This window comes from Daldinia childiae (assembly GCF_008694065.1).
Source record: "Daldinia childiae strain JS-1345 chromosome Unknown Scaffold2, whole genome shotgun sequence".
NCBI classification, from domain to species: domain Eukaryota; kingdom Fungi; phylum Ascomycota; class Sordariomycetes; order Xylariales; family Hypoxylaceae; genus Daldinia; species Daldinia childiae.
The window spans coordinates 1518997-1542630 of NW_022984643.1; the positions used below are offsets into that span (position 1 = coordinate 1518997).

Genomic DNA, 23634 nt, shown 5'->3' on the forward strand with positions numbered 1-23634 from the left:
ATCCCACCTATTCGGATACTTGTTCATGAGCCTGGGGCCTTGGACAACCCTCCAACTTCCAGCGTTCGAACCATCCGATCACCTACTGAGATTCCCAGTATCTTACCATCTAGCACTCAACACAACACAGCTGCCACGTCTGCTTCGCGAGGAACGAAGCGTTCTCGATCCGGACATAGAACCAAGTGCCGCCAATACTTCTCTGTCTCTCAAGAACGCGTTATATATATAAGTGATGATAGTGGTGATGATGTATCAGGAAGTGATGACATTGAGGAAGAAGAGTCTCATAGAGGCCGAAAGCTTCAGCGTTGGAATGACTTCCATAGCACATCAACGCCAAGTCTATCACCGTCTCTCACAGGCGAATATCCATGCCAACTACTAATATAACGTAATATTAGCATACACAAAGTGTATTAATCACTAAACAAAACATAGTCATCTGTTGTTGACCAATAAGTAGGTGATGTCGGAGGATTTGGAAACCTTTCTTGTCGACGATTTTCGGCTTCTTCCTCATCTTCTTGTTCACGGGGTTTTTTCTGAGGTTGTATATCAATATTTTCAACCTGTTTGCGAGGCCGGCCCCTACCTCTTTTAGGTTGTCCAGTTGGTTTTGGAGTAGGCGACTCCACTACTGGCACATCCTCCTCTCCCTCGTCTATCAATTCCTATTGTGATGGATTGCGACGTAGTAAAAAATGGTGAGAATTTTGGTTTAGGCCATGTAGCCGATGCATACTTGCGCCGTCTTGTAATAAGGCTTAAGAGACAGTTTGAGGGCTATTGGTAGGTCTACCTCGGGGTTTTGCAACAAAAGGCGATTTAATCGTTAAAAATGGTTCATCAGTAACCTAAATATGCTACGAAGGGTCAATTTCCCGATGGGAAATTCCTCTTATTTGCGGGGATTCGTCACTTGGTTCGATCCTCTTGAAGATACGATGATAATAATATTGGTAACTTTGAACTGATTGACAGGTACCTATCATAGAAAATCTAACAAACAAGATAAAAAAAAAATCTACCATAAAACCCTTCCCATATTGTAACCTTTAACTCCTATATCCCGATCCTCTTACACAAGTTCACCTAATCTAACAATAATAAAATATTTATCCTTTCATACACATTTCTCGTTATTTGCATATATTCCTTAACTCTCAGCCTCTTTAAGCCAGAGCGCCATCCACAATCATCCCTGCCAAGTCCTTCATAGATGTCCTGGTATCTAGCAGGTCAAGCATGCTGATATCGGCTCCGAAAGCAGTGTTAAACCAGTTGCGTAGTTCTGCTGCGATCAAACTGTCTACACCGTAATCGGCAACGGTGCGGTTTGCATCCACTCCCGACACGTCGATAAATAAGACTTGTGCAACTGTTGCTACGACGGCAGACGTGACCAAGGCTTGAGTCTTGTTGCGCTCCTCAGGGCCCTTTGCGATGGCCTCTTCGAAGCTCTGTCGGAGCTCTGCAGTAGCCGAGTTGCCGTGACCCTTCTTGCCCTGCGTACCGTCGTCGTCATGATGTCTCTGAGCATCTTCGAATGCTCGCATCACCTGCGCTACTCGCGCATCGCTGTACCAGCGGGGAGTAGGGCCGACGTTGCCGTTGTTAGCAGCCATCTCCTCTAGTCTCTTATCTGCCATCTCGCGGGGGTCAAGGCAGGTGATAATGGTAGAACCCGATAGAGGGTCTTCTTGAATGCCATTCCAAGACTCGGCCTCTCCGTCAATCTTGTTGTTGAGGAAGGCAATCTCGAGGTATTTTAGGAATTCGTGTTCAGTCACGCCGAGAGCCTTGTTACGGGCCATTAGGTTAAGAGTAGTAGTGCTCGTGCTAAGGAATCCCACGTCCGTAATAAGACCGAATGAAGCAGTGGAAGCGGGGAGACCTTGGCTTCTGCGGTGTCGTGCGAACATCTCCTGGAAGTTGTTGGCAGCTGTGTAAGCGCTCTGGGTAGCAAGAGCCAAGACGGATTCTAGAGAGGTGGTCATGACGAAGAAGTCAAGAGGCAACGACTTGGTAGCTTCGTGTAGGTTGCGGGTTCCGTGAACCTTGGCGGCGAGACCTGAAGTCCACTGCTCCGTGCTGAGCTTATCGAATGACAAATCCTGGTAGGAAACGGCAGCGTGCACAACACCCTTGATAGTCTTGTCTTGAGAGTATTTCACGAAGACGCGGCGGACATCGTCGGCTTTGCTGACGTCGCATCGCACCGAGCTCACCTTGATACCGCGAGTGTCCAGCTGGGCCACAAGAGCCTGGGCTTCGCTGGACTGGGTTCCGCTCCTAGAAAGGATGACAAAGTCGCAAGCACCGCGCTCAACCATCCATCGGACAATGCTCCTTCCAAGACCTCCGAGACCACCAGTGATGATGTATCGCGCCTCGGGATCGAACTTGGCACGAGGGACAGGCGGTACCATCTTGACGAGGGCGTCGGGGTTCTGGAAGGTGACAACCAGTTTACCAATATGGGTGCCCTTGGAGAAGCCGAGGAGGACTTGGTCGAGCTGGGACACGTCTGAGGATGTGACAGGGTTGATAGGTCCGATATGTCCGGCGCGGTAGTGCTTGTCAACAGATTCCATAAGTAGACGGGCCATCTCAGCGCTGGCATCCATGACGACACCCAAGTCGAAAGACGAGAAAGTGGCACTCTTCTGGAAAAGCTCCAGAGCCATGGTCATCGAGTTCTGTACGTCGACACGTCCCACATCTACATACCTTCCTAGAGGTGCGATAAGCTTGAGTGACTCGTGTAGCATGTCTCCGGTTGAAGTGCCGAGGATTACGTCGAATCCCTTGCCGCCGCTAGCTTCGATGAGCCTAGGAATATCCTTAGGGTCGCGCGAAGAGAATATGTGCGACGCGGGTATTCCTGCCTTCTCTGTTAGGTAGCGAGCCTTGTCGGCGGTACCAGCTGTAGCAAAGATCTCGGCTCCCTTGGAGCGGGCTAGCTGGATAGCGCAAAGACCTAGACCACCGGTAGCAGACTGAATGAGAACCTTCTCATTCTTCTTGAGCTGTGTAGCGTGCTCGAACGCGTATATGGCAGTCATGTAGACTAGAGGCATCGTGGCTACTCCAACGAAGTCATCTCCCGCCTGCATTCGCTGGGCGTGCCTAGCTGGTGTGCGCACGTAGTTGCCAAAGTGACCCTTACCCATACCGTAGACCTTGTCACCAGGGCGGAAGTCGACGACGTCAGCGCCTACCTTGTCAACAACTCCTGAGAATTCTGAAGAAAAGTTGTTCATATCGAAGCGACCTGCCGAGATGGCAAGATCCTTCCAGTTAAGGCCGACAGCGGCAACCTTGACCTGGATCCAGTCCTCGGGAAGAGGCTTCCACATCTCCTCGTACGGCTTGAAGTATAGAGAAGTCAGGATACCGGGAGTCTCAAATGCGGCACGGACAGGTCCGTGGCGGCCAAAGGGCAGCATCTCGGCGCGACTCGGCGACATATCTAGCTTCTCGTAAAACTCACCGAGCGCAGTGTCTGGCGCGACTCTGCTTACCCAGAGGCAGCCATCCTGCCACACGAACTCGTGGTCTTCGCTCTCGCCAGTAGACTTGCCCTGGAGCGCGAACTCCTGGTCGATGATCGACTTAGCAAGGTTGGGGTCTCGGATATCGCTAGCGGGGTCCACGTCGACAAACAAGAACTTGGATGTCGGATTCTCCGTTCCGATGGTGCGCAGAAGACCTGCGGCAACACCGGCGTCGGGGTTGGTTCCCTTGACGATACCAGTGCTAGTGATAGACACCGTGCTCGAAGCATTGCGGACGATGTTCTTAATCGTCTGGAGGTGGTGTTCATTGGCCTCGATCATCAAGAAGTCGTCTTCCAAAGAAGCGATGACGCGCGAGTTGGGAGGTAGATAAGCGCTCTGAGAGATGGGAAGGATCTCAGAAGTAATCTGGCGACGCTCTAGCTCAGCACTAAGCTGGGTTAGGATCTCGGGCTGCTCATTAGAGTATAGAAGGTACACGTTGGATTCAGTGGTCTGGAGGGAAAGCTTAGGGCTGTCAGTCTCGACGGCAGTAGCTACGATAGTAGAAGCTGTAGTGTAGGGGGCGGGGTAATCGTCTAAGGAAAGGTCTGTTCCTGAGAAGCCAGCAGCCTTGAGGGCAGAGTTCCACTGGTCTAAAGTCAAGAAAGGACTTTCGACACGACCGTCGGGGATACCGCTCCAGTAACCAGTAAGGTTACCCAACACTAGACCGTGTCCAATGATGGTCCTGGTGTTCTCAATCACGATGAGCTTACCACCGGGCTTAAGGAGTCTGCGGCAGTTGGTGAGAGTCTCAGAGATGCTAGCTGTGGCGTGCAAGCACTCGGAAGCAATTACAACATCGTATACGGATTCGAATCCCTGAGTCATCGGGTCGTTCTCGATGTTCAAGACGGAGAAGTTCATGTCCCTGTACTTAGCCATAGCCTCGCGAGCAGAGGATAAGAAGCCGCTTGACACATCAGTGTAAGTGTACTCCTTGTAGCGCTTGATACCATTGTCGTTGGCAAGCGCCTTCATGATGATACGGGTAGCACCACCAGTTCCGGCACCAACCTCAAGAATGTTAAGGCTGGGCTCGATGTGACCAAGAGACTCGAATAGCTTCAAGACTTGCGGGTAAGCACCCGTCATAGTAATACCTTCCTCGTACAATGATGTAAGCATGCCGTTGGGAACAACGACGTCGAGACCAGACCTGCGCTCATATAGGATGTCGTCAATGTTGTTGAAAAGCTCCCTAGCAATTCGGACATCAGAACAGTGCTGGTTTTCTTCGACTAGCTGGCTGATGAGCTGCTGACGTTCGGCGCTCGATAGCTGCTTAGCCTCCTTGACGTAGTCGTTGTCGTCGTTCATGCGCTTGGCCACCCACTTCATGAATTCCCGCTGGTTTTCGGCCGCGGTTGCTAGTTCTACCTTGTCACCGTAGCGCTCGAATATGTCCACGACCATCAGAGTAGCCAACCTGTCAAAGACGTCAAATAGGTAGCACTTGTCAATGTTCTCTTGCGGCGGAGGGAAGAGCTTTCCTGCCTGCGAAGTCTTGAGGCTGCGAACATCAGGCTTCCAGGAGAGGCGCATCACGGGGGCGCTGAACTCCTTGCCATTCTCTTGAGAGCTTTGCTTCTCGGTGTAGCTGATGCAGCGAAGCTGAGGCAAGTCCATGATGACCTCGCCAGACTGGTTTACCAGCTGCATCTTGGCGTAGGCTCCTCGCAAGCCCTTAAGCTCACCACCGGCAATGGCGGTTCCCCAGTTCTCGGTGTTACCATTCTTCAGGTAAAGCTTGTCAATGTGAGTCGGGACATATGCGGTGTGAGTGACGTTAGTCTGTCCTCCGTGGCAGGCAATGAGACCCAGCTGGAAGATAGCGTCAAGGGAAGCGGGGTGGAGCGGGTAGCTCGACTCGCCGCCCTTGATCGTACCGGCTGTCGTGTCAAGAGCGACCTTGGCCACAGCTAACTTTTGAGTAGGATCAGCTTGGATCTCGCGCAGACCCTGGAATGCGGGTCCATAGCCTAGGCCGATCTCCTTGAACGTCTTGTACCAGGAGCGAGTGCTGACGGCCCTAGCATCCATCTCGGTAGACATCTTCTTTGGGGATACGGAACCGCCAACTTCAACCTTGACGAGACCGGAGCAGTGCTTAGTCCATTGGTCCGAGTCTTTCACGACGGAGCTGATAGAGAAGCTCGTCCAGGCGGGGGCTTTTGCGGTGGCCGTATCGACGAGTTCCAAGCTGATGAGAACTTCAACTCCGTAGTCATCATCCGGAATGCGCAGGGCGTTGCTGATGGAGACGTTGCGTAGGGAGAATCCGGTGATAGGGAAAGGCTCGGGCAATTCGTTGTAAGCCCGAGAGGCTACCTCGATAGCCATGGCAATGTAGCCAGCACCAGGGAAGACTGGGTGAGGCAAAAGCCTATGGTCACCAAGCCACGGCAAGTCTTTGAGGCGTAGGATGTTGCGCCACTGAGGCCTGAGCTTAGCGTTTCCGGGAAGCTTAGATCCAACCAGGTCGTGACTTTGAATGTTACGGGATCGGAGTTCCTGGCTGAATCGGCTCTCGTAATAGTGGATTGGTCCGTAAGCATATTTGTAGGGCGGCAAGTCTACGGCTGTGCTACCGTGGACGAGGGTCAGCTTGTTTTCGACGGCATCAATTTCGTCCACTGAGTTAACAAGGCCGAGATCGATACGGGCGTTCAGGCAGAACAGGGTACCAGCGAGGTTAAGCATAGAAACCTGAGCGTCTTCCTTGCGCTTCAAAGTCGAGAAGTAAGGCTTGGTTTCGTCGACGCTCTTCAGGATCTGAGCAACGGGGCCCTTGAGAGCAGGGTGCGGACCAACTTCGACAAGGACGTCGATGGGGTTAGACTCCGAGTTAGCCATGCGCAGTACAGCGTCGGAGAATCTGACAGGAGACTCGAGGTTGGCTCTCCAGTATCGCGGGTTAACCTCGATACCTACCGCAGCCTTCTCGGGGTAGACAGACGACGTCCAGGCTGTTGCCGGGTATCTCTGCTTGAGATCAGCAAGTCCCAAGTCAGCCACGCGAGCGAGGCCCTTAGAAAGGCTGCTCTCGTAGTCTTCACCCAAAGGTCGCATGTGGTGCGAGTGGTAAGCGTTTCCACCGGTCTGGAGTAGACGGTTGAATTTTCTGTCCTGTTCCAGAAGCTTAGAAAGCTCCTCAATCGCTTCAACATCACCACTGAGGGTAAGGCTGTTAGGGGAGTTAACGGCAGCAATCTTGATCTTCTCCTCTAACCCAATCAAGTACTCCTGTGCCTCTTCACGTCCTAAGCCGACAGCAAGCATAGCACCCTGTCGCTTGTTCTTAGCAACGGCCTGACCACGGAAGTACGCAGCGGCAATGGCCTCGGCAGCCGTGATGCGACCAGCGGCATAAGTAGCAGCCATCTCACCTGAAGAGTGACCGACAACACCGGAGGGGCGCACGTTCCAGGAGGATAGCAGATCTAGCAATGCAACCTGCACCGCAGTACAGACAGTCTGAGAGATCTCGGGATGTTGGATACGGTCAGGCTCGCAGTTACCAGTAATGATGTCCTCGATCTTCCACGAGGGCTTCTCCGGGAGCGCACCGAGAACATAGTCCATGTACTCGATTGACTTCCTGAACACGGCATATTGACGTAGTTCTCGTCCCATGGCGGGCCACTGAGCACCCTGACCCGTGAAGACGAAACCGAGCTTTGCGGTCTTGGCAGAACTCGAGATGACTGCGAGCTTCTCAAGGCTCTCCTTAAGAGACTGCTCTGGGTCTTCCTTGTTGACGATGCTGAAAGTTCGCTGCATCAGCTTAGTGCGCTTGGTTGAGAGAGTGTAGGCGACATCTGCCAGAGAGTGAGTGTCAATAGTATCGGCCAAGGTAGCGACGTTGAGCTTGAGAGATGCTTCGTTGTGGGCTGAGAATGGGAGCACCACCAAGTCGCGGGTGGTGGCGTCAGCCTTCCGTACCGCCTTAACTTCGGCCGCGAGGGGATAATGAGGTGGTACCGAGGCGGTCTCGATGGGGCCGTCAATTTCGACCACATCAGCCAAGGCCTTTTGAGGTGCCGCATATACACCAGGCTTGACGTAGTTGGGGATGACATTGTTGACGTGATCAATAATGCAGTGGCCGTTAGCGCCTCCGTATCCGAAGGAGTTGATGCTAGCACGGCGGACCTTGCCAGCGGGCCACGGGGTCATCTCCCGCAGCACAACGGCCTTAGCCTTTTCGAGATCAATCTTAGGGTTGAGCTTATTGACATTGACGCTAGGCGGGATGACACCGTGCTCTAACGCGAGTACGACCTTCATGATTCCGGCGATGGCGCTCGCGGATTCAGTGTGGCCCAAGTTGGTCTTGATGGAACCAAGATACAGCGGGTCGTCTGCCGACTTCTCGGAAGAGAAAACGTCGCTGATAGTAGAGACTTCGATCGGGTCACCGACGGGAGTTCCGGTGCCGTGGCATTCGAAGTAGGTTGTGTCGCCCAGAGGAAGGTTTCCGGCGTTCTGGTACGCTTGGCGGATGACAGCTTCCTGACCCACGTTGCTGGGATGGGTAATACCACCGGTGCGACCGTTGGCGTTGATAGCGGTACCCCTGACTACGGCACGGATGGGGAACTCGCCCTTAACCGCGTCCGATACCTTTTTCAGGTAAAGCGCGGCGAAACCCTCACCACGAGCGTAGCCGTCCGCCGAAGCGTCAAAGGTGTGGCAAGTAGATGTTGCTGACAAGACGCCGAGCTTTGTCATCATGAGCTGCGCGGTCGGATCCATGATGCAGTTGGAAGCGGCTACGATGGCCGAGTCGCAGTCGCCGCTCCTGATAGCCGTGACGGCAAGGTGGAGCGCATACATAGAAGATGAGCAAGCAGTGTCCAGAGTAACACTAGAGCAGTCACGTCTCAGCATTTGATACCGCGCGGAACGATTAGTAGGGAGTCTTACCTGGGACCAAGAAGGTTGAGAATGTAGTTGACGCGGTTGCTAAGAATGCTGATAGAGCTTCCGGTGCTAGCGTAAGGTCGAGGGTGGTCAGGGTCTCGCCCCGCAATGAGTGTGTGATCAGTACTGAAGTTACCGACGAAGACGCCGGTGCGCGATCCGGAGAAGCTCTCCCATGGCTCTCCGGCGTTTTCGAAGGCCTCGTATACAACTTCGAGGAGCTTCCTCTGAGAGGGGTCCACTATAATATTCAGTTAGTGACGATTCTCTTATGGCCTCTCAAGTTCTTAACCCCTTTACGAAGGCTCATGTTACTTACTCGTTTCTACTTCCAAGGGTGTCATGCCAAAGAAGGATGGGTCGAACAGACGGGGGTCCTCCGCCAACAAGAAACCTCCGCGAGTTGCGACGCTCCCCGGGCGATCGGGGTTGGGATGGTGGAAACCGCTAAGGGGGAAGCGGTGATCGCCAAATTCTCTGTAGCCGGTCTGCTTGTTTTTCAAAAGCTCCCACAAGCCCGAGGCATCTTGGACGTCTCCCGGCCATCGGCAACCTAGTATACATGGTCAGTAATGCCGTTAGTAAAGCTTTTTGAAGTTGTACTCACCCATGCCGACGATGGCGATCGGCTCTGGGTTATGACCGCTGAAGTCATTTTGCATTTCAGGTGCCCCGTTGTTAGTCGACTGAGAAGACATGGCTGGCTGATTTTGTGGTGTGTTGAACAATGAAGAGCTAATGATGATCTAAAAGTTGAAAAAAAGACGCGGCGAAATCTATCCCAAATACCCAAGTAATGCTGTGTTGTTTTGTTTGTCTAAAGAATCTAATCAACCTCATCTCGAGTCGCGGAGGCCATGATATTAGTAGTTCATGTTGAAAGTCTTGACGAAGTCGTCTTGCTGACATAATTCTCCTATCTAGGATCTGACTTGTATAGTCCTAAGCCTCTATATTCCTTCGATATACTCAAGCCGATGAAAGTCGGCCGAAGATTGTAAGATTCTGGCCAGAGTTAGTAAGACGCTTCGTTGCCGAATGCTGCGCCTCCCGCATCCGCCTTCAGCTCTAATCCATCAACCATTCCCGACGGGTCGTCATTCTAGGTATTCGCCTTGCATCGCGAAGGTTTCTAGAAGCTATAGGCAATTCTATTTTTGCTAGCTTGCAAGGGAGATAAGCAGTATTTTCTTACTTAGATATCTCCCCTGCCATACCCCTTGCCCCGGGTCGAGGAGTCGTCTATCTGATTACTCATTAAATCCTAACTCTTGTTTACGATATCCGCTTGGACTCAGGTCCAATTCTTGATCATTCCTTCGAAACCTGAAGTTGATGGGGAATGATAAGCCATCCTGGACAACACCACGTAAACCACCAACATCTCCGAACTTAGCGGCGCATGTTCATCGCGGACCGCAATCATTACCGCCGGCGTAGTTATCTGTGCCTCAAACCCCACAATCAACCCCAGCTTATCAGCTTTATTAGGTGTCTCACGGGATCTTGCCTTCATTTCTAGAGGATCGCCAACACTTACATGCGTTCCTTACCAGTAAGAGATATGAGATCGTCTAATCTCCAATTTTGATTACGACATATCGTTTCGGAAGAATCAGGTGTTGATTTCAGTATCGTTACAGGAGGATTAACAACTTCGATATCGTCAAAAGATACTAGTCGCAATATCGTCACGGAAAAATGAAATATTACCTTAGGTACCTTAGGTACCTTACCCAGGTGATCATAACATAACCATAGAGGAGTAATATACTGGCCTAAAAATCATCAAAAAAGAAAAAGACATTAACGCCAGCATAATCACAAAGGAAATAAAGTCAAATTGAATATTATCATGGGTGTTTACCCTGGTATCGTCATAGAGGCCCTCAAGGTGGGCAAACTACTGGCTTATAACGCTAATAAGGTTGCTATATGCTTATATCCCGCGTATGATGACCTATTGCATCTTGCAAGAAAGGGAGAAGTAACTGCAGATAATGGAAGATACGTGGGATATTGGATGCTTGTCATCTTACCTACCACCATTACCTAGAGTCGTTCACGATGAGACTGCGATAGCAACGACTTCACCCTATGAGAATAACAGTACATGCCCGTTGTTCTATTTGATTTGGCCCACCAATCATAGAAGCTTATATAGAAACCCTAGTATATGCACTAAATACTAGACTCGGCAGGGCAGCGGCCGGGAGTAACCAGGCTATTGTTCCTAGTGCTTAAGTGACTTATCATCAAAACAATAGAATTTCAAATGAGCTTCCCGCGAAAGAGGCTTGAGAAACAGGTATCGGTGTAAGGGGTGCGAAATGGGTGCATCTCGATCGCCTTGGCTCGGCTCGCTGGCGGCAAAGCTGGGTTTACCCGTTGGCGCATTCAGAACTGGGATGGTCGCAACGTGTTAGCGACCCTAAAGCGCCAGATACGCCACTGCAGATTAATGAAAACATGGGCTGAACCTATACAATCAATGCCTGGCTTGTAACTAAGGAAAGCTAAGGCAGCTAGAAATAGTATAGCTTCGTTCCTTGGCGTCAAGTTATTTGCCGAAAAGAATTCGAGGTCCTAAATAGCGAGACCTAGGTAGGAGGTAGATACGAATTGGGCAACGTTGATGCCGACCAGAGAGTGAGTGAGTGAGTAAGTGAGTGAGTGGGCTGTAAAATGAGTGCGAGACGAATTAAAATGTTGTTGCTATTGTAAGAAGTCGTCTAATGCCGTCTAATGGCCCCCAGCACAGTTTTAGTTGCCGATCTTAAACGGACCCTTTAGGCACCTTAGTTAGGTAATAACCTAGTACCTAATACATATCTATATTAGAGGTAGGTCCAGCTTTGCAATTTCCTCATTTCTTCATTTCCTCATCTCATAAAATAACTTCAAACTTTAAGCTAGGTATTACTTTAGGACTGCACAAATATTGAGCAAGTTAGTACATAGTAAAATTATGCGTCATACAACGGCCCCCGAGTTTATGGTTTCACAACCAAGGTAACTAATTGATTTGTGACCTATGCTTTGCATGGGCCCTGGGGTGTAAAGTGCTTACGTGGGAGGTACCTAGGTACCTAGGTACTAGCAAGGGTGGTCCATTCCACCTCGACAAAAGTCCAGTTTCCGCTTATGCCCTTATCTCAGCCACTCAGAATTCTAATTAGCCCAGTGGCTTAATATTTGTCTCCCCCGCAATATTCGTAAAAGCCCTTATATCTTATCTAAGCGATAGTTATATGTTCTGTACTTTTATCCCCTAGCAGCTACGCTAAATAACAGGGTAAGATCGAGGCAACCATTCGGATGCCAAGTTTGGTTGCCGATTGATATGTATAAGCCTAGAACCCATAAGATCTGAGACATGGAAGGCCTTTAATTAATACCTGAATTATGTACCTACCTGATAAACGTACGTAATCACTCCGACGTCTTTACCGTGCCGAATATCCATTTCCGAGACTGTAGTAGTGTATGGTAGTAATTATGTATACATAGATATGTTCTTGTAGCGACTATAGTATTAATTCGAAAATTTAGGTAGGCTCTTTTTAATTAAAGGCATTAAATACTTCAAATACAGGCTTCAGTTTGAATTATTACATATCAAGACTTAATAGTGACTGCATAAAAATTGTAAGACCTTATAGTTGACGTCAGAAAATAAACTCTAAGTTCTGACCAATTGACTAAATGAAAACGGTCTCTGAGTACCTTAGTCTACATTTTAGTCTAGGACTTTCAATGTTTAATGCCCCACACCAATTTTGACGTACCTAATGAATACAACACTCTAACCTAAACCTTTGCATAACACAGCTGGAAAAAAACACACCATATGCAGAGCTTTGACAATCTCAACAAGTATTCAATGGTATTGGTAAAATCTATATGGGTAATAATCGGGTACAGAAAGCTAAACTACTAGACTTGAAACAATTTTGTCCAGATACTCCACCCGGCTACCTGCCGCGCCCTGCTAATAATACGAACAATATGCGATTTTGATCATGATACAAACTGTCTTAGCCTCAATACTAGAGGTTCGCAAGAAGGTCGACGCCGGGCACTTCGTCCTGGAGAAGTTGGATAGTCTCGTTCCAGATCTTGGTTTGCGCGCTTCGTCCGGCTGGTGAGAGCACGAAAGGAGAAGGACTAACATTATCTTTGGTTAGCATCTATTGTCTTGTAAATATTAGGTAGGTAGTAGGGATTCTTACCTCTTAACGCTCTGCTCGCTGATGTACGCGCCGTTACCATCTTTCTCGTGTTGCGTCGCGGCGTCAGTCAGGCAGTGTCCGCCCTGCGCGGCAGTCCAGCCGATCAAGTTGGCAAAGGAAGATCCGCTAGAATCCGTGCGGTGCAGGGTGCTCTGGCAGAAGCCGGGGTTCACGGCATCGATGATAACGTTGGAATCCGCAGCCTTAGCGCTCAGCTCGCGCATCCATAGCACGTTTAGAAGCTTGGTCGCGTTGTAGCGATCCATGCCCTTTCCAAAAGTCTCCGGCTTGTCCATGGTTGCTAGCGTGTCGGGACCTTTGATCTCCTTGAGCTTCACCCAGAAGTGGTTCTCCGAGCTGACGATTGTCAGGCGCGACGGCTCACCCGTTGCCGCGGCCGTCCTCTTGAGAGGTCCGAGGATGAGAAGGGAAAGTAGAGCAGTACCCAAGTGGTTAACCTGTTACGAAAACCTCGGGTTAGATGCGCGCGATTATCTAGGTGTTTAGATTGTTCCATACCTGGACATTTAGCTCATGGCCTGTTTTCGACTTGACGTGCTCCATGCTCTTAACACCGGCATTGAGGATGACGATGTCTAGCCTGTCGAGACTTGCCGCCTGGTCGGCGAAGTTCTTAATGCTCTCGAAAGACTCCTGGTCGATCGCCCATACTTGGACGTCGATCTGAGGGTTCAGCGTGAGAAGAGTCTTCTTTGCTTCTTCGCCCTTTGATACGGTACGAACTCCCAGGATAATTCGAGACAATCCGTGAGAAGTCAACTCTTTAGCAGCCTCAAAACCGAGACCAGCATTTCCACCCGTGACCAGAGCCGTCTTGCCGCTGAGGTTTAGGCTCTTAGGCAGCGGCTTAGGCTTGAAGGTAACCTGTCGGTACAAAAATCCAGGAAAGGTGCCCATGATTGTAAACTTGATGAAGCTACCAAGAAATATATCGTATGTTGTCAAGCTAAGCTATGGGATGTCTCGTAAAGTTATACTAGGACTTCTTTTATTCGTGAAGGGGGGGGAGGGGAGAGCTTCTTGGAGTTAATGAACTATGCAAGGTAAGATTGGAGAAAGGGAGAGGGGGGGAGCTTAAATGACTTGAGAATGAACATAAGCGCGTATAAAAATGTAAACGAATTGTACATTTGTCGAATATCGAGGCTTCACTATTATTGGTTCGACCTCTTCAGCGCTAGTATCTGACAAATATTTTCAGGTGCCGCATGACGGCATTAGTTCCTTAAAATAACCGGCCAACTGAAACGAAGAGGCTGATCAATGATAGCCTTAGTAAACTATGTGGCTCATTATTTCCGTAGGATCCCTCGATAATATACTTATACTTCTAAGTTAATATGAATATTAATATGAATATAAGGGCATGGTATCGAAAGGGGGGGTTCGACATGCCGCACGTTTCTTATACCTAGCTTGTAATGCCAATCTCATGTTCAAGATTCGATTTATGGTCCCTTCTTATGTGATAAGTTTACTGACGATCATTTCCAAACCATCGATCTCGATCTTTTAACGATCTTTAATATTCTATCATCATGATACCAACTCCAAAGCGTAAACAACGTGTCGTTTCGTCTTGCATTCCATGCTATTCGAAAAAGCAGAAGGTACTTACCTAATAACTATCCCGTAGTCTTTCTTATACATGTAACTAGATATTAATTAGAATAGTGTAACCGACAATATCCATGCAACCACTGCACTCGGCGTCGACGACCAGAAGAATGCACTTACATCTCCAATCCTCGTCTAAGTCCCTCGAGACAAAGCGTGGGTTCGAACACAGGACAAGATGGCATGGCATCGTCCAACCAAAGATTATTGGAGACGCCACCGGTAGAGTCAAACCAGCAGTTGGCAGCCATGTCAGAGAGGGAGAGATTCGAGAGCAACCAACAAGCTTCTTTAGCAGATCTCTTTGGATATTTCGATGACAGTGACTCTAATACGCTTGGATTATTACGACAAGTAAGTATTAACCCGTATATTTTATCCCCCTTTTATGTTATATCTTTTTTCAAAGTCAGCAACCTAACAAAAATTAGTTGAAAGTAGAAGAGACAAGACCATGGCAATCCAATTATACAAACTTGTCTGGAGAAATCTTGGATGCTGCCCAACATGAGATGGGAAAGATACCAGCAAGGCCAATTTTAGACTTTCTTCTCCAATATTTCATCCATGAGGTCAACTGGATGAATCAGCTCGTACATCCGCCAAGTTTCTTGGCCGAATATGAAGATTGGTGGACAAGGAGACCTGTAACTCGTCTGGTAGATGTCGAGTTTGCCGTTCTCATCTTGCGTATCAGCGCATACTGTTCGCAATTCCTCCCTTCGCCAGCTCATACATCCGATATGATTCGTGGCGTCTCTTTAACTGAGATACGATACCAATGCACCCGGACGGCCCAGATACTAGAGAAGATATGTGCACAAGCAGACACGACGGGCTCTCTAATCCGAGTGCAACATCTTTGTTTCGCCGCGCTTAACCAGCAATGCGAAGGCAATATAAAACTTTCGTGGGCAACGTTCGGTTCGGCTATTGGAGTAGCGCAGATGATAGGAATCCATAGAGAACCTACAGGCGCTGCATCACAAGGGATGGATGAATTCGAGCGTGAGATGAGGCGGCGGATATTTTGCAATCTTTATATTTGGGATGCGTAAGTATACATGTCTCATTCTCCAATATCTAACTTTGTGCAAAGAAGAAGCATTACTAACTATTGGTTCAAAGACGCCTATCCAGCTCCCTCGAACGCCTCCCGTTCCTTTCTGACGGATTTTGTACCACGAGCTTACCAAAGGTACACCAAATCGCAGATCTTGAGAAGAGTGGCGCTCCGGAGGCGTTTATGGAACGGATTCTACAAGCTCGATTGGCCCGATTCTGGAACAGCTTCATCGGCAGCCGTAACACGTCGGTATCTTACGATCCCAGCGCCGCGGAGGAACGTTACGAAAGATTTTGCACCGAGTTTATCACAAATATTCCCGCTCCGTTTGGTTTGGATCCAAATAAAGAATGGGACGTCGGCGTTCCTAATCTAGCGCGGCAGCGACAACTATTTCACGTCGCTATATATAATTCCGTCTGCAATAATTTCAAGCCGCTGCTTCGATTGGAGCCTGACCAGATCTCTGCTCTTCCAAGGTATAAGCAGGCCATTCTCCAACACCAAAAGAGAAGTTTAGCACGGGCAGCACTAAATATGCTGGAGGCTATCACAACACTTCATAGATTATTAGGCGCCACTCATACACGTCTATTCGACATAATCTTTCACACTTTTGAGGCGGCGGTGCTCCTTTCTTGTCTCTGTTTAGCTGGCGGGTCCGACTACGGTGATGATGGGGAGCCGACACAAATAGGTCTCGACGACGACGGCTCGGGTTTCCCAGCTTTCTTCCGCTTAGTTGATCCCCTAGCGACGAGGGCTATGGATATTAGCCAGGCTAGATGCGTAGAAGCTATACGAGAAGCGCACGAGCGGTTACAAATGCTAGCCGACCTCAACGCGATGGCAGAAGCCGGAGCAAAAACTCTAGGAAGGCTTCTGGGACGTATAGGAGAGTGCGGCACGCCGGAGGATGACATATTAGATACCCCGTCTTCTTCCTCGATGTCGCACGTTATAACAGCAAACAGCGGTCCGATGATCGCAAAATTTCAGATGTCGCATACAGACATCGATCTGATGAGCGAAGACATGAACTGGTCATCAATCATAGGAATGTCCGATTCGGATCTTCAACTATCACTAAGCAATGTCGATATAGAACTTAGTCACTTTTGATTGTATACTACTCGATATCTAGAATCTAGAATCTAGAATCTAGATTAGACATTTAGACTCTAGAGTTAGAAGTTAAATAATAAAGAGATGAGACAACTGATATCTTTTTATTTACAAATTATTTTTTGAATTGTTCTCTTCTCCTTCCCCTTTTTGTGCTTATGATTATTTCTATGTAGGTAGGTATCTCCTAGTCTTAACTCTGGTATCAATTGAAGCCACTTAAGTTAGATAGGTCAATGCATGTAGACTGCACCCTCAACGTCAACACCAAGAGATAAAAATCCGATTGGGTTAAACATAGGACGATCTTTACTGATTATGCATCCGATCTATTAAACTTTATCTGGTTGGGAAATCATGACCTCATACTCTCTATTCTCTGGGATCTTCAAGATATGTAATAACTGCATGCATTGTAACGGGACTTACATCTTATCCCCGGTATGATGATCATCCCGATAAATGCAACTACAATAAAACCCCGTTCAGCGCATCTTTCAAACGACAATCCAGAATGGCTTTTCTTTACGACTGCCGGACGGATTCGTCTCGGAATCTTCCATCGAGCTATTCCCTTATACGTCAGCTTACTAAGTTATCATTTCGTTTTATTCCTTCGTGGTCCATAGCCTGCCTATAGCCTACCCAATCCACATCAATCACATCCGTCCCGAAATGATTACTCATTTTGTACTACTGTTACACTGCCCCCACCCCCGCGTCCTCCTTTGCATATGCGAATACACGTGGGAACAGACCGACTCAATTATACCCACTGTTCAAGGTTATGCCAAGACCACGCTAGCAAGCTGGGGTTCCCGACAAGGTACAGGGTGGAGACTTGACAGGGGTTTGGAGGAGCCGCATTACATACGAGCTAGGTAGCCCCATCTTAACTTCAGCTAGGACAAACGGTCCAATAGGGTGCTTACTCCGCACATCGTTTTCAGCGCCAACCGGTGGCACAAATAATTGATGCCCTGCTTACATGTATGTACAAGGTACCTAGGTACCTACCTCTGCAGTCTGCAACGTGTATGCAGGTTTTATCAGGTAGGTTCAATGGGTCCTACCTGAGGATTGGTTCCTTGGCGGAATCTATCAGAACGCTTAGAACGTTTAGGACCTAAATACCCGCGCTGCCTGAAAAGTCCTTCCGATGCGACCTTTAATCTGAGAAAGTGCGTTGGTGGCGCGTTCCAGAACGCAGTACCTATGCATGCCCCAAGTAAGTAAAGGGTCCGCTGTATTCCAATAGCCGGAACATCATACCTATTCGATGGGGAGGAGCCTGCATTGAAAATGTATTATGCATGCTTATAAAATATAGATTAGACATACATATGGTAGGTATACTATATACGCGCATGTCCTACGTAAGATATACGTACCATCCTACATCCCACATCCCATCGTACATAGTGGGATGTTATAGATCGGGTGCCACAAAGGTGGCACGGTAGCCCACCTTGGAAGATTGATCCTTTCAACGGGTGCTGTACCTATAAATTTAAAGGCACCCGGGTCGGTTGCGACGGAAGCAAGAAACAGGCACGGAAACAGGCACAGAAATCGCAGGATTTATAGAAGGAACCGCATAGAAGGCATTTACATGTAGTAAGGCAGGGCACGGAGGATGATAAGGATGATAAGATTACCAAATTGTTGGTTGCACCTTGTATTTACGAAGCGCTAGGATTATTGTGCAATTGTTGCATGTTGATTTTAACTTGGTTCAATACCTGTTTTATTTTATTTTTTATCTTATCATATCACGGACATAGGTGGAGATATCGGGACTTTTGTAATATTACAAAGTACCCAAGGGATGTTCCTATTATACATGTATGTAATGGTGTAGCAACTTGATTTCACTTACTGCTCTAGTTCTGACTAATATCTTAGGGGTACCTAGGTACCTAGATTATTTCCTCCACTATAAGGGTCCTAGGCAAATCTGCTTACTTATTATTTACGGTAGAGGTTTCCGGGGATTGGTCAATACTGGGTTATAAAACCCGGCGAGGCGGCTAATATGCCTAGGTACCTGGTAGGAGGTACCTAAGGTAGGTACCCATCCTTAGCGAGCTCTCGCTTTGTAGGCTAGGTACGCGTATACCTATACCCACCTACTAGGCCTATCACCTCCTTAGGCCTGTCACCTTCTAGAGCTAAATCCTACAAGTCCAAAAATTGATATTTCTGGACATCCTTCGTCAAAGTCATATTTTAGTGTCAGGTAGTCAGTTCATCAGCCTTAATCCCAATTCTTCAAAGAGTTTCGGCCGAACAATTCGGTCCACAAAATAACTAAGTCTAGAATCGTATCACTGGGAATCTTACGATTGGGTCTTGGTTCGATGAATCTTGAAGGAAAATTAGAAAGACAAATCTCCTTGAAATTACCTATAGCTTGTAGTTCCCTGTTAGTCGTTGTTTGTATGTTTAGTATTCTCTAACTACATCTCTTACAATTTCAAAAAATATTAGGCTTGTACAATTTTCTTTGTGTTAGTTTTCTCTTTTCGATATTGACCACCATGTTGTCTCAAGCACAAGGTGTGTTAGACGTCCTCGGCAACGTCCACCTTTCGCCGGCTATTGGTTTTCTTCTCGCCGGCGCTGCTGTGCTTCTCTATGGACTTTATCTTAGACTTCTACCCAAGCCTATTCCCGGGATTCCGTATAATCCCGAGGCTACACGCTCCCTTTTTGGCGATGCGCCTAGCATGTTAAAGGAGACGGTGAAGACGGGCGAGTTTATGGCATGGATGCGAAAACAGTCAGAAAACATGAACGCGCCGCTCTGCCAGATATTTCTGCGACCGTTATCTAACCCTACGCTCGTTCTCGCAGACTGGAGAGAGGCGCAGGATGTTCTGATGAAGCGGAAGGACTTTGATCGATCAAGCTTCACAAGAGACTTGATGGCCCCGATCGAGAAGCATCATATTCGCATGAGTACCGGTAGCGAGTGGAAAGACGCTCGCAAGCTTACTCAAGACTTGATGATTCCCGCGTTTCTGCACAAAGTCGCCGCCCCTGCTATCTACTCCAAGGTCCTAGATTTCTTACACCTTTGGGAGCTCAAAGAGAACCTCTCGGAGGGCAGCCCTTTTCACGCGCAGACGGATATCTACCACACTATCCTCGACTCCGTCTGCGCGTTTTCGTTCGGAGCCAGCTTTGAATACGCAGCTGTGCGCCCGCAGTCGGATCTTCTTGAGAGTCTAACGCCCGAGCAGAAGTCGGCTCTAAAGGGAGATATCGACGATCCCGTTCGATTCCCCGAGGCTGCCCTTCACGAGAATCTCGAGGTTAGCTTGACTGCGGGACACGTCCTTGAAAAGCTGATGAACTCTGCTGCTCCTAAGTTTACGCTGTGGTGGGAGAATATGCGGCCTTCTTTCAGGAAGACCCTCGCTGCTAAAGATCGCTTCGTTATGGGTCAAATTGATAAATCTGTAAAGAAGATGAATGCGAACGGCACCGCGGACGATTCCTGGGTCCGCTCGGCTGTTGACCATATGATTCTGCGCGAGACGGTTCTTGCCGAAAAGAGCGGCCGAGAACCTCAGTTCTTCAGTCCCAGCATGAGCGACGAGGTAAGAAAAATCGAAACATCTTTAAAATTTTGGTGTCCATGCCCGCTTACAATTATACAAAACAGATTATTTTCAACGTCGTCGGAGGTCACGAGACCACTGCTAATACTTTGGTATGGGGTTTGAAGTTCCTAACAGACAATCCCGCGGCACAGTCACGCCTTCGCTCCGCACTCCACGCCGCCCACTCTGCGGCGCTGGCGGAGAAGCGTCTTCCCACCCTAGACGAGATCACCCACACTACCATACCTTATTTGGACGCCACTATGGACGAGATGTTGCGTCTTAGTGCCATGCCCATAACCAGGGAAGCAACCTGCGACACTGAACTCCTAGGACACCGCATACCCAAAGGAACCGTTGTTCTTCTCCTATCTAACGGGCCAAGCTTCCTCTCCCCCTCATTTGAGATACCCGAAAGCAAGCGCAGCAAGACCTCCCAGGCGACTCGGGTACGGCAGTGGAACGAAGCAGAAGACATGCGCGCGTACCGTCCCGAGCGCTGGCTGGCGAGGGGCGAAGACGGCGAGGTGAGGTTCGACGCCACCGCCGGGCCGCAGCTAGCTTTCGGCCTTGGCCAGCGAGGGTGTTCCGGCCGTAGGCTTGCCTACACAAAGATGAGAATCGTCCTTACTCTGATGTTGTGGGAATTCGAACTCCTCGCTGTTCCCCCTTCGTTGTCGAGCTATGCTGCTAAGGATGGACTTGCGCACACACCGCGACAATGCTTTATCCGCTTGGGAAAAGTGAAGTATTAGATTTTGTTCCCTGGCTCTGATTGGAAGGGTGGGGTGGGATTTGGTGTTTGGTTTTGGCGCAGGGTGGTGGGATAGACCTGTATTGAAGCATGTATAGTGACGATTAGATTATATATCCCGAATTAGGTTTTGTTGCTCCTTGGCTATATTTGTTTTGTACAATACGAAGAATATATAGCTGGTTAAGCTTACTATGTTTTATTGAGTACCTACCTACTATTTCGTTTAAGAATACCTCGTGTGATTGTAATTTCTAAGTGAGGTTTGTTTTTATATTTCGTGATTTACAATCAGTAATAGATGAAATGAAGAAGAGAAGCCCACGGCATTTATAAGCTCATGTAATAACGGATTTTCTTTTCATGTTTTAGTTACATTATTGCTCAAGTAAATCACTGCCATGGGAAAATTTATATAGTAAAGGGTAAACTTCAATTTCCTTAACCAGCTTTGGACTGGTTTATGATGGTACATTTTTCTATATGCACCCTTTTTGTTACCCATTCTATACCTATAATACTGTCGCTATATACTCCTATATCAACTAAACCTCCCATATAACTACACTCTATACCGAATGCTTCTCGACTGTAGCGTAGAATTTATTCTTATATCTATACAACACACAACCGGTTAGTTAAAGAAAATCCACAAAGTTCAGTTTAACGAGTTACTCACACTACGAGAATCAAATCCTTCCACTCCATGTCCTTGTCCGTTGTGTTGTGCGGCGTAATCTGGAAGCGTCGGAAGATGTTTCCGAAAACAACCCACATCTCACACCAGGCCAGTCTATATCCTTGTTAGCAACCATGTTCGTCTAGGTTAGGTACCCAACAATGCGTTAGAGGGGGGTAGCAAATCTCTTACTCTCTGCCCAGACATTGGCGAGCCCCCTTGTTGAAGGTAGCTAGATACCTGTCGAGCCTAGCAACGTCGTCGGTCAACCATCGCTCGGGGATGAATTCATTCGGCTGGTCCCAGACGTCAGGGTGACGGTTAAGGATATAGGGAGACATTTGGATGTTGACCTGATAAGCGCATAGCGCAATGTTAGAAAATATGCTATATCACATAGATGGGTTCGTCACTTACGCCTGGCTGCAAATATTTGCCGTAGAGTTGGTATCCTTCTTCGGGTACGGTTCTAGGAAGGCGTCCAGGTAGAGGGCTTCCAACTCTCAGTATTTCCTTAATGGTGGCAGTCTATTAAATGTGTATGTTAGAAAATTATTCCTCATCCGTAACGGGTTTGCAGATCTCTTACCAGATAAGGTAGCTTCCTAACACGCTCGTATGTGATCTCTTCTTCGAGCGACGGGAACTCCTCCGAAAGCTCACGGAATATCTTCTCGTAGACTGCGGGCTTGGTGTATACTTGGTAAAGACCGTAGATTAAAGCAGTTGAAGTGGTATCGTTTCCAGCGGTCAGAAGCATGACGAGTTCGTCGTTTAGCTCCTCGAGGTTGGGAACTTGATGATCCTTGGCGGCTTTTGGATCCATAAGCATATCTATAACAGCCGATCGCTCGCCGTAGCTCTTCTGTAACTCCCGGGTTGCATTGCTCAGAGGGCCTCCGGCCTGGTGCGGGTTGAAAGTTTCAAGATATCTCCCGGTAATGTTAAGACAGGCCTACACATAAAGTCAGATAAGCTAAACGACTAACTATACCTACGTAAAATCCAGGGACTTACACGCTTGAAGCTGAATAGGGGCATGGGGAAAATGATATATGTAGTCATGGATGCGGCTTTCAGCGCGATGGCTGAAATCGTGGGGAACGAAGTGCCAACCCATCCTATCTTGAAACCCGCTTCTAGGTATTCCGTGAGCTGGTTGCGAAAGTTAGGCTCCGTTACACAACCCATCTCCTGACCGAGGATAATCTTGGAGATGATGTCCATCGTAAAGGCCTTTGCGGCAGAAGTGACACATATTGGCGATGACTTCTCTGCCGCTTCCTCAAACCTCTTAACCAACTGCTTCGTCTTCGCCAAAATTGCGGGAGCAAGTTCTTGTACCCTAGAGCCCGATAAAGCCGGGGCCAAGACCTTTCTCCGGACGCGGTGTCTAGCCGGGTTTGTCTCGCCGATCAAAGTCCCCGGAAACGAGATGTTCAGATAGAAGTGAGGATCCTTAGTGAAAGTCGAGTTGGTTTTCACTAGATCTTGGAAGACCTCCGGGTCGCTAATGTGTAGAGTGTTTACACCGACCCTAATTACAGGCCCTGGCATGCGCATAAGCTTGTGGCGCACGATAATCAAACCGGGGGCGTTAACTCACCGTGGAGCTTGTGAAGCCTGTCGATCTCGAACAGTAGCTCTCCATTTCGATAATAATTCCAATATAACTCCCACCACGAATCCGATACGGCAGCGATTTTAGACCCTGGGTATTTTGACAGGGGATGGAAGTATATTCTGTATATCGCTAGGAATACCCAGCATACTAGTGCCCAGAGAGCAAGAAGCAAAGCTCGGTCCAGCATTGTTGAAGATGGTCTACTCGTGGCTACGAGTAAATGTGATCTTCAAAGAGTTGAGCTTCCAGAGGCCACAATTTCCCGCGTAGACTTACTATTTCTTTCATATATCTATCTCATAAATTTCTCTATCTTTCGATTCATAATCCTGCTAACTGCTCAAAATCGCACGACCTGATTACATGTAAGCCCTACGGCGAAGTACGAGCCCCGATAAATTTCGGGTCATGTTTGTCGT

The 23634-nt window shown here is 48.4% G+C and overlaps 5 protein-coding genes across 7 annotated transcripts; 2 read left to right on the forward strand and 3 right to left on the reverse strand.

The window, feature by feature from the left end:
• Positions 1-1175: 1175 nt before the first annotated feature.
• GL218_01327 (Lovastatin diketide synthase LovF) lies at positions 1176-9187 on the reverse strand (the record flags this gene model as incomplete). Its single annotated transcript, XM_033577791.1, has 4 exons — positions 1176-8433; positions 8493-8730; positions 8809-9042; positions 9097-9187. 4 exons carry the CDS (start codon positions 9185-9187, stop codon positions 1176-1178), a joined length of 7821 nt encoding a protein of 2606 aa, XP_033438659.1.
• Positions 9188-12538: 3351 nt separating this feature from the next.
• GL218_01328 (WW domain-containing oxidoreductase) lies at positions 12539-13639 on the reverse strand (the record flags this gene model as incomplete). Its single annotated transcript, XM_033577792.1, has 3 exons — positions 12539-12656; positions 12722-13179; positions 13241-13639. The coding sequence occupies 3 exons, from the start codon at positions 13637-13639 to the stop codon at positions 12539-12541; spliced, it is 975 nt and encodes a 324-aa protein (XP_033438652.1).
• Positions 13640-14871: 1232 nt separating this feature from the next.
• Positions 14872-16547, forward strand: GL218_01329 (uncharacterized protein; the record flags this gene model as incomplete). Its single annotated transcript, XM_033577793.1, has 2 exons — positions 14872-15413; positions 15488-16547. 2 exons carry the CDS (start codon positions 14872-14874, stop codon positions 16545-16547), a joined length of 1602 nt encoding a protein of 533 aa, XP_033438653.1.
• A 2543-nt stretch (positions 16548-19090) lies between these two features.
• On the forward strand, positions 19091-20913 carry GL218_01330 (the record flags this gene model as incomplete). 2 transcript variants are annotated; one of them, XM_033577794.1, is made up of 2 exons in its annotated part: positions 19091-20155; positions 20221-20913. In XM_033577794.1, the coding sequence occupies 2 exons, from the start codon at positions 19091-19093 to the stop codon at positions 20911-20913; spliced, it is 1758 nt and encodes a 585-aa protein (XP_033439597.1). The 2 variants fall into 2 exon arrangements, with proteins under 2 accessions (XP_033439597.1, XP_033439598.1); XM_033577795.1 differs by lacking the exon at positions 19091-20155 and having other exon boundaries at positions 20422-20913.
• Positions 20914-21481: 568 nt separating this feature from the next.
• On the reverse strand, positions 21482-23154 carry GL218_01331 (Trichodiene oxygenase; the record flags this gene model as incomplete). Of its 2 annotated transcripts, XM_033577797.1 has the most annotated exons (6): positions 21482-21527; positions 21592-21705; positions 21784-21944; positions 22009-22119; positions 22181-22546; positions 22609-23154. In XM_033577797.1, 6 exons carry the CDS (start codon positions 23152-23154, stop codon positions 21482-21484), a joined length of 1344 nt encoding a protein of 447 aa, XP_033439596.1. The 2 variants fall into 2 exon arrangements, with proteins under 2 accessions (XP_033439596.1, XP_033439595.1); XM_033577796.1 differs by lacking the exon at positions 21482-21527 and having other exon boundaries at positions 21588-21705.
• Between the last annotated feature and the right edge of the window lie 480 nt (positions 23155-23634).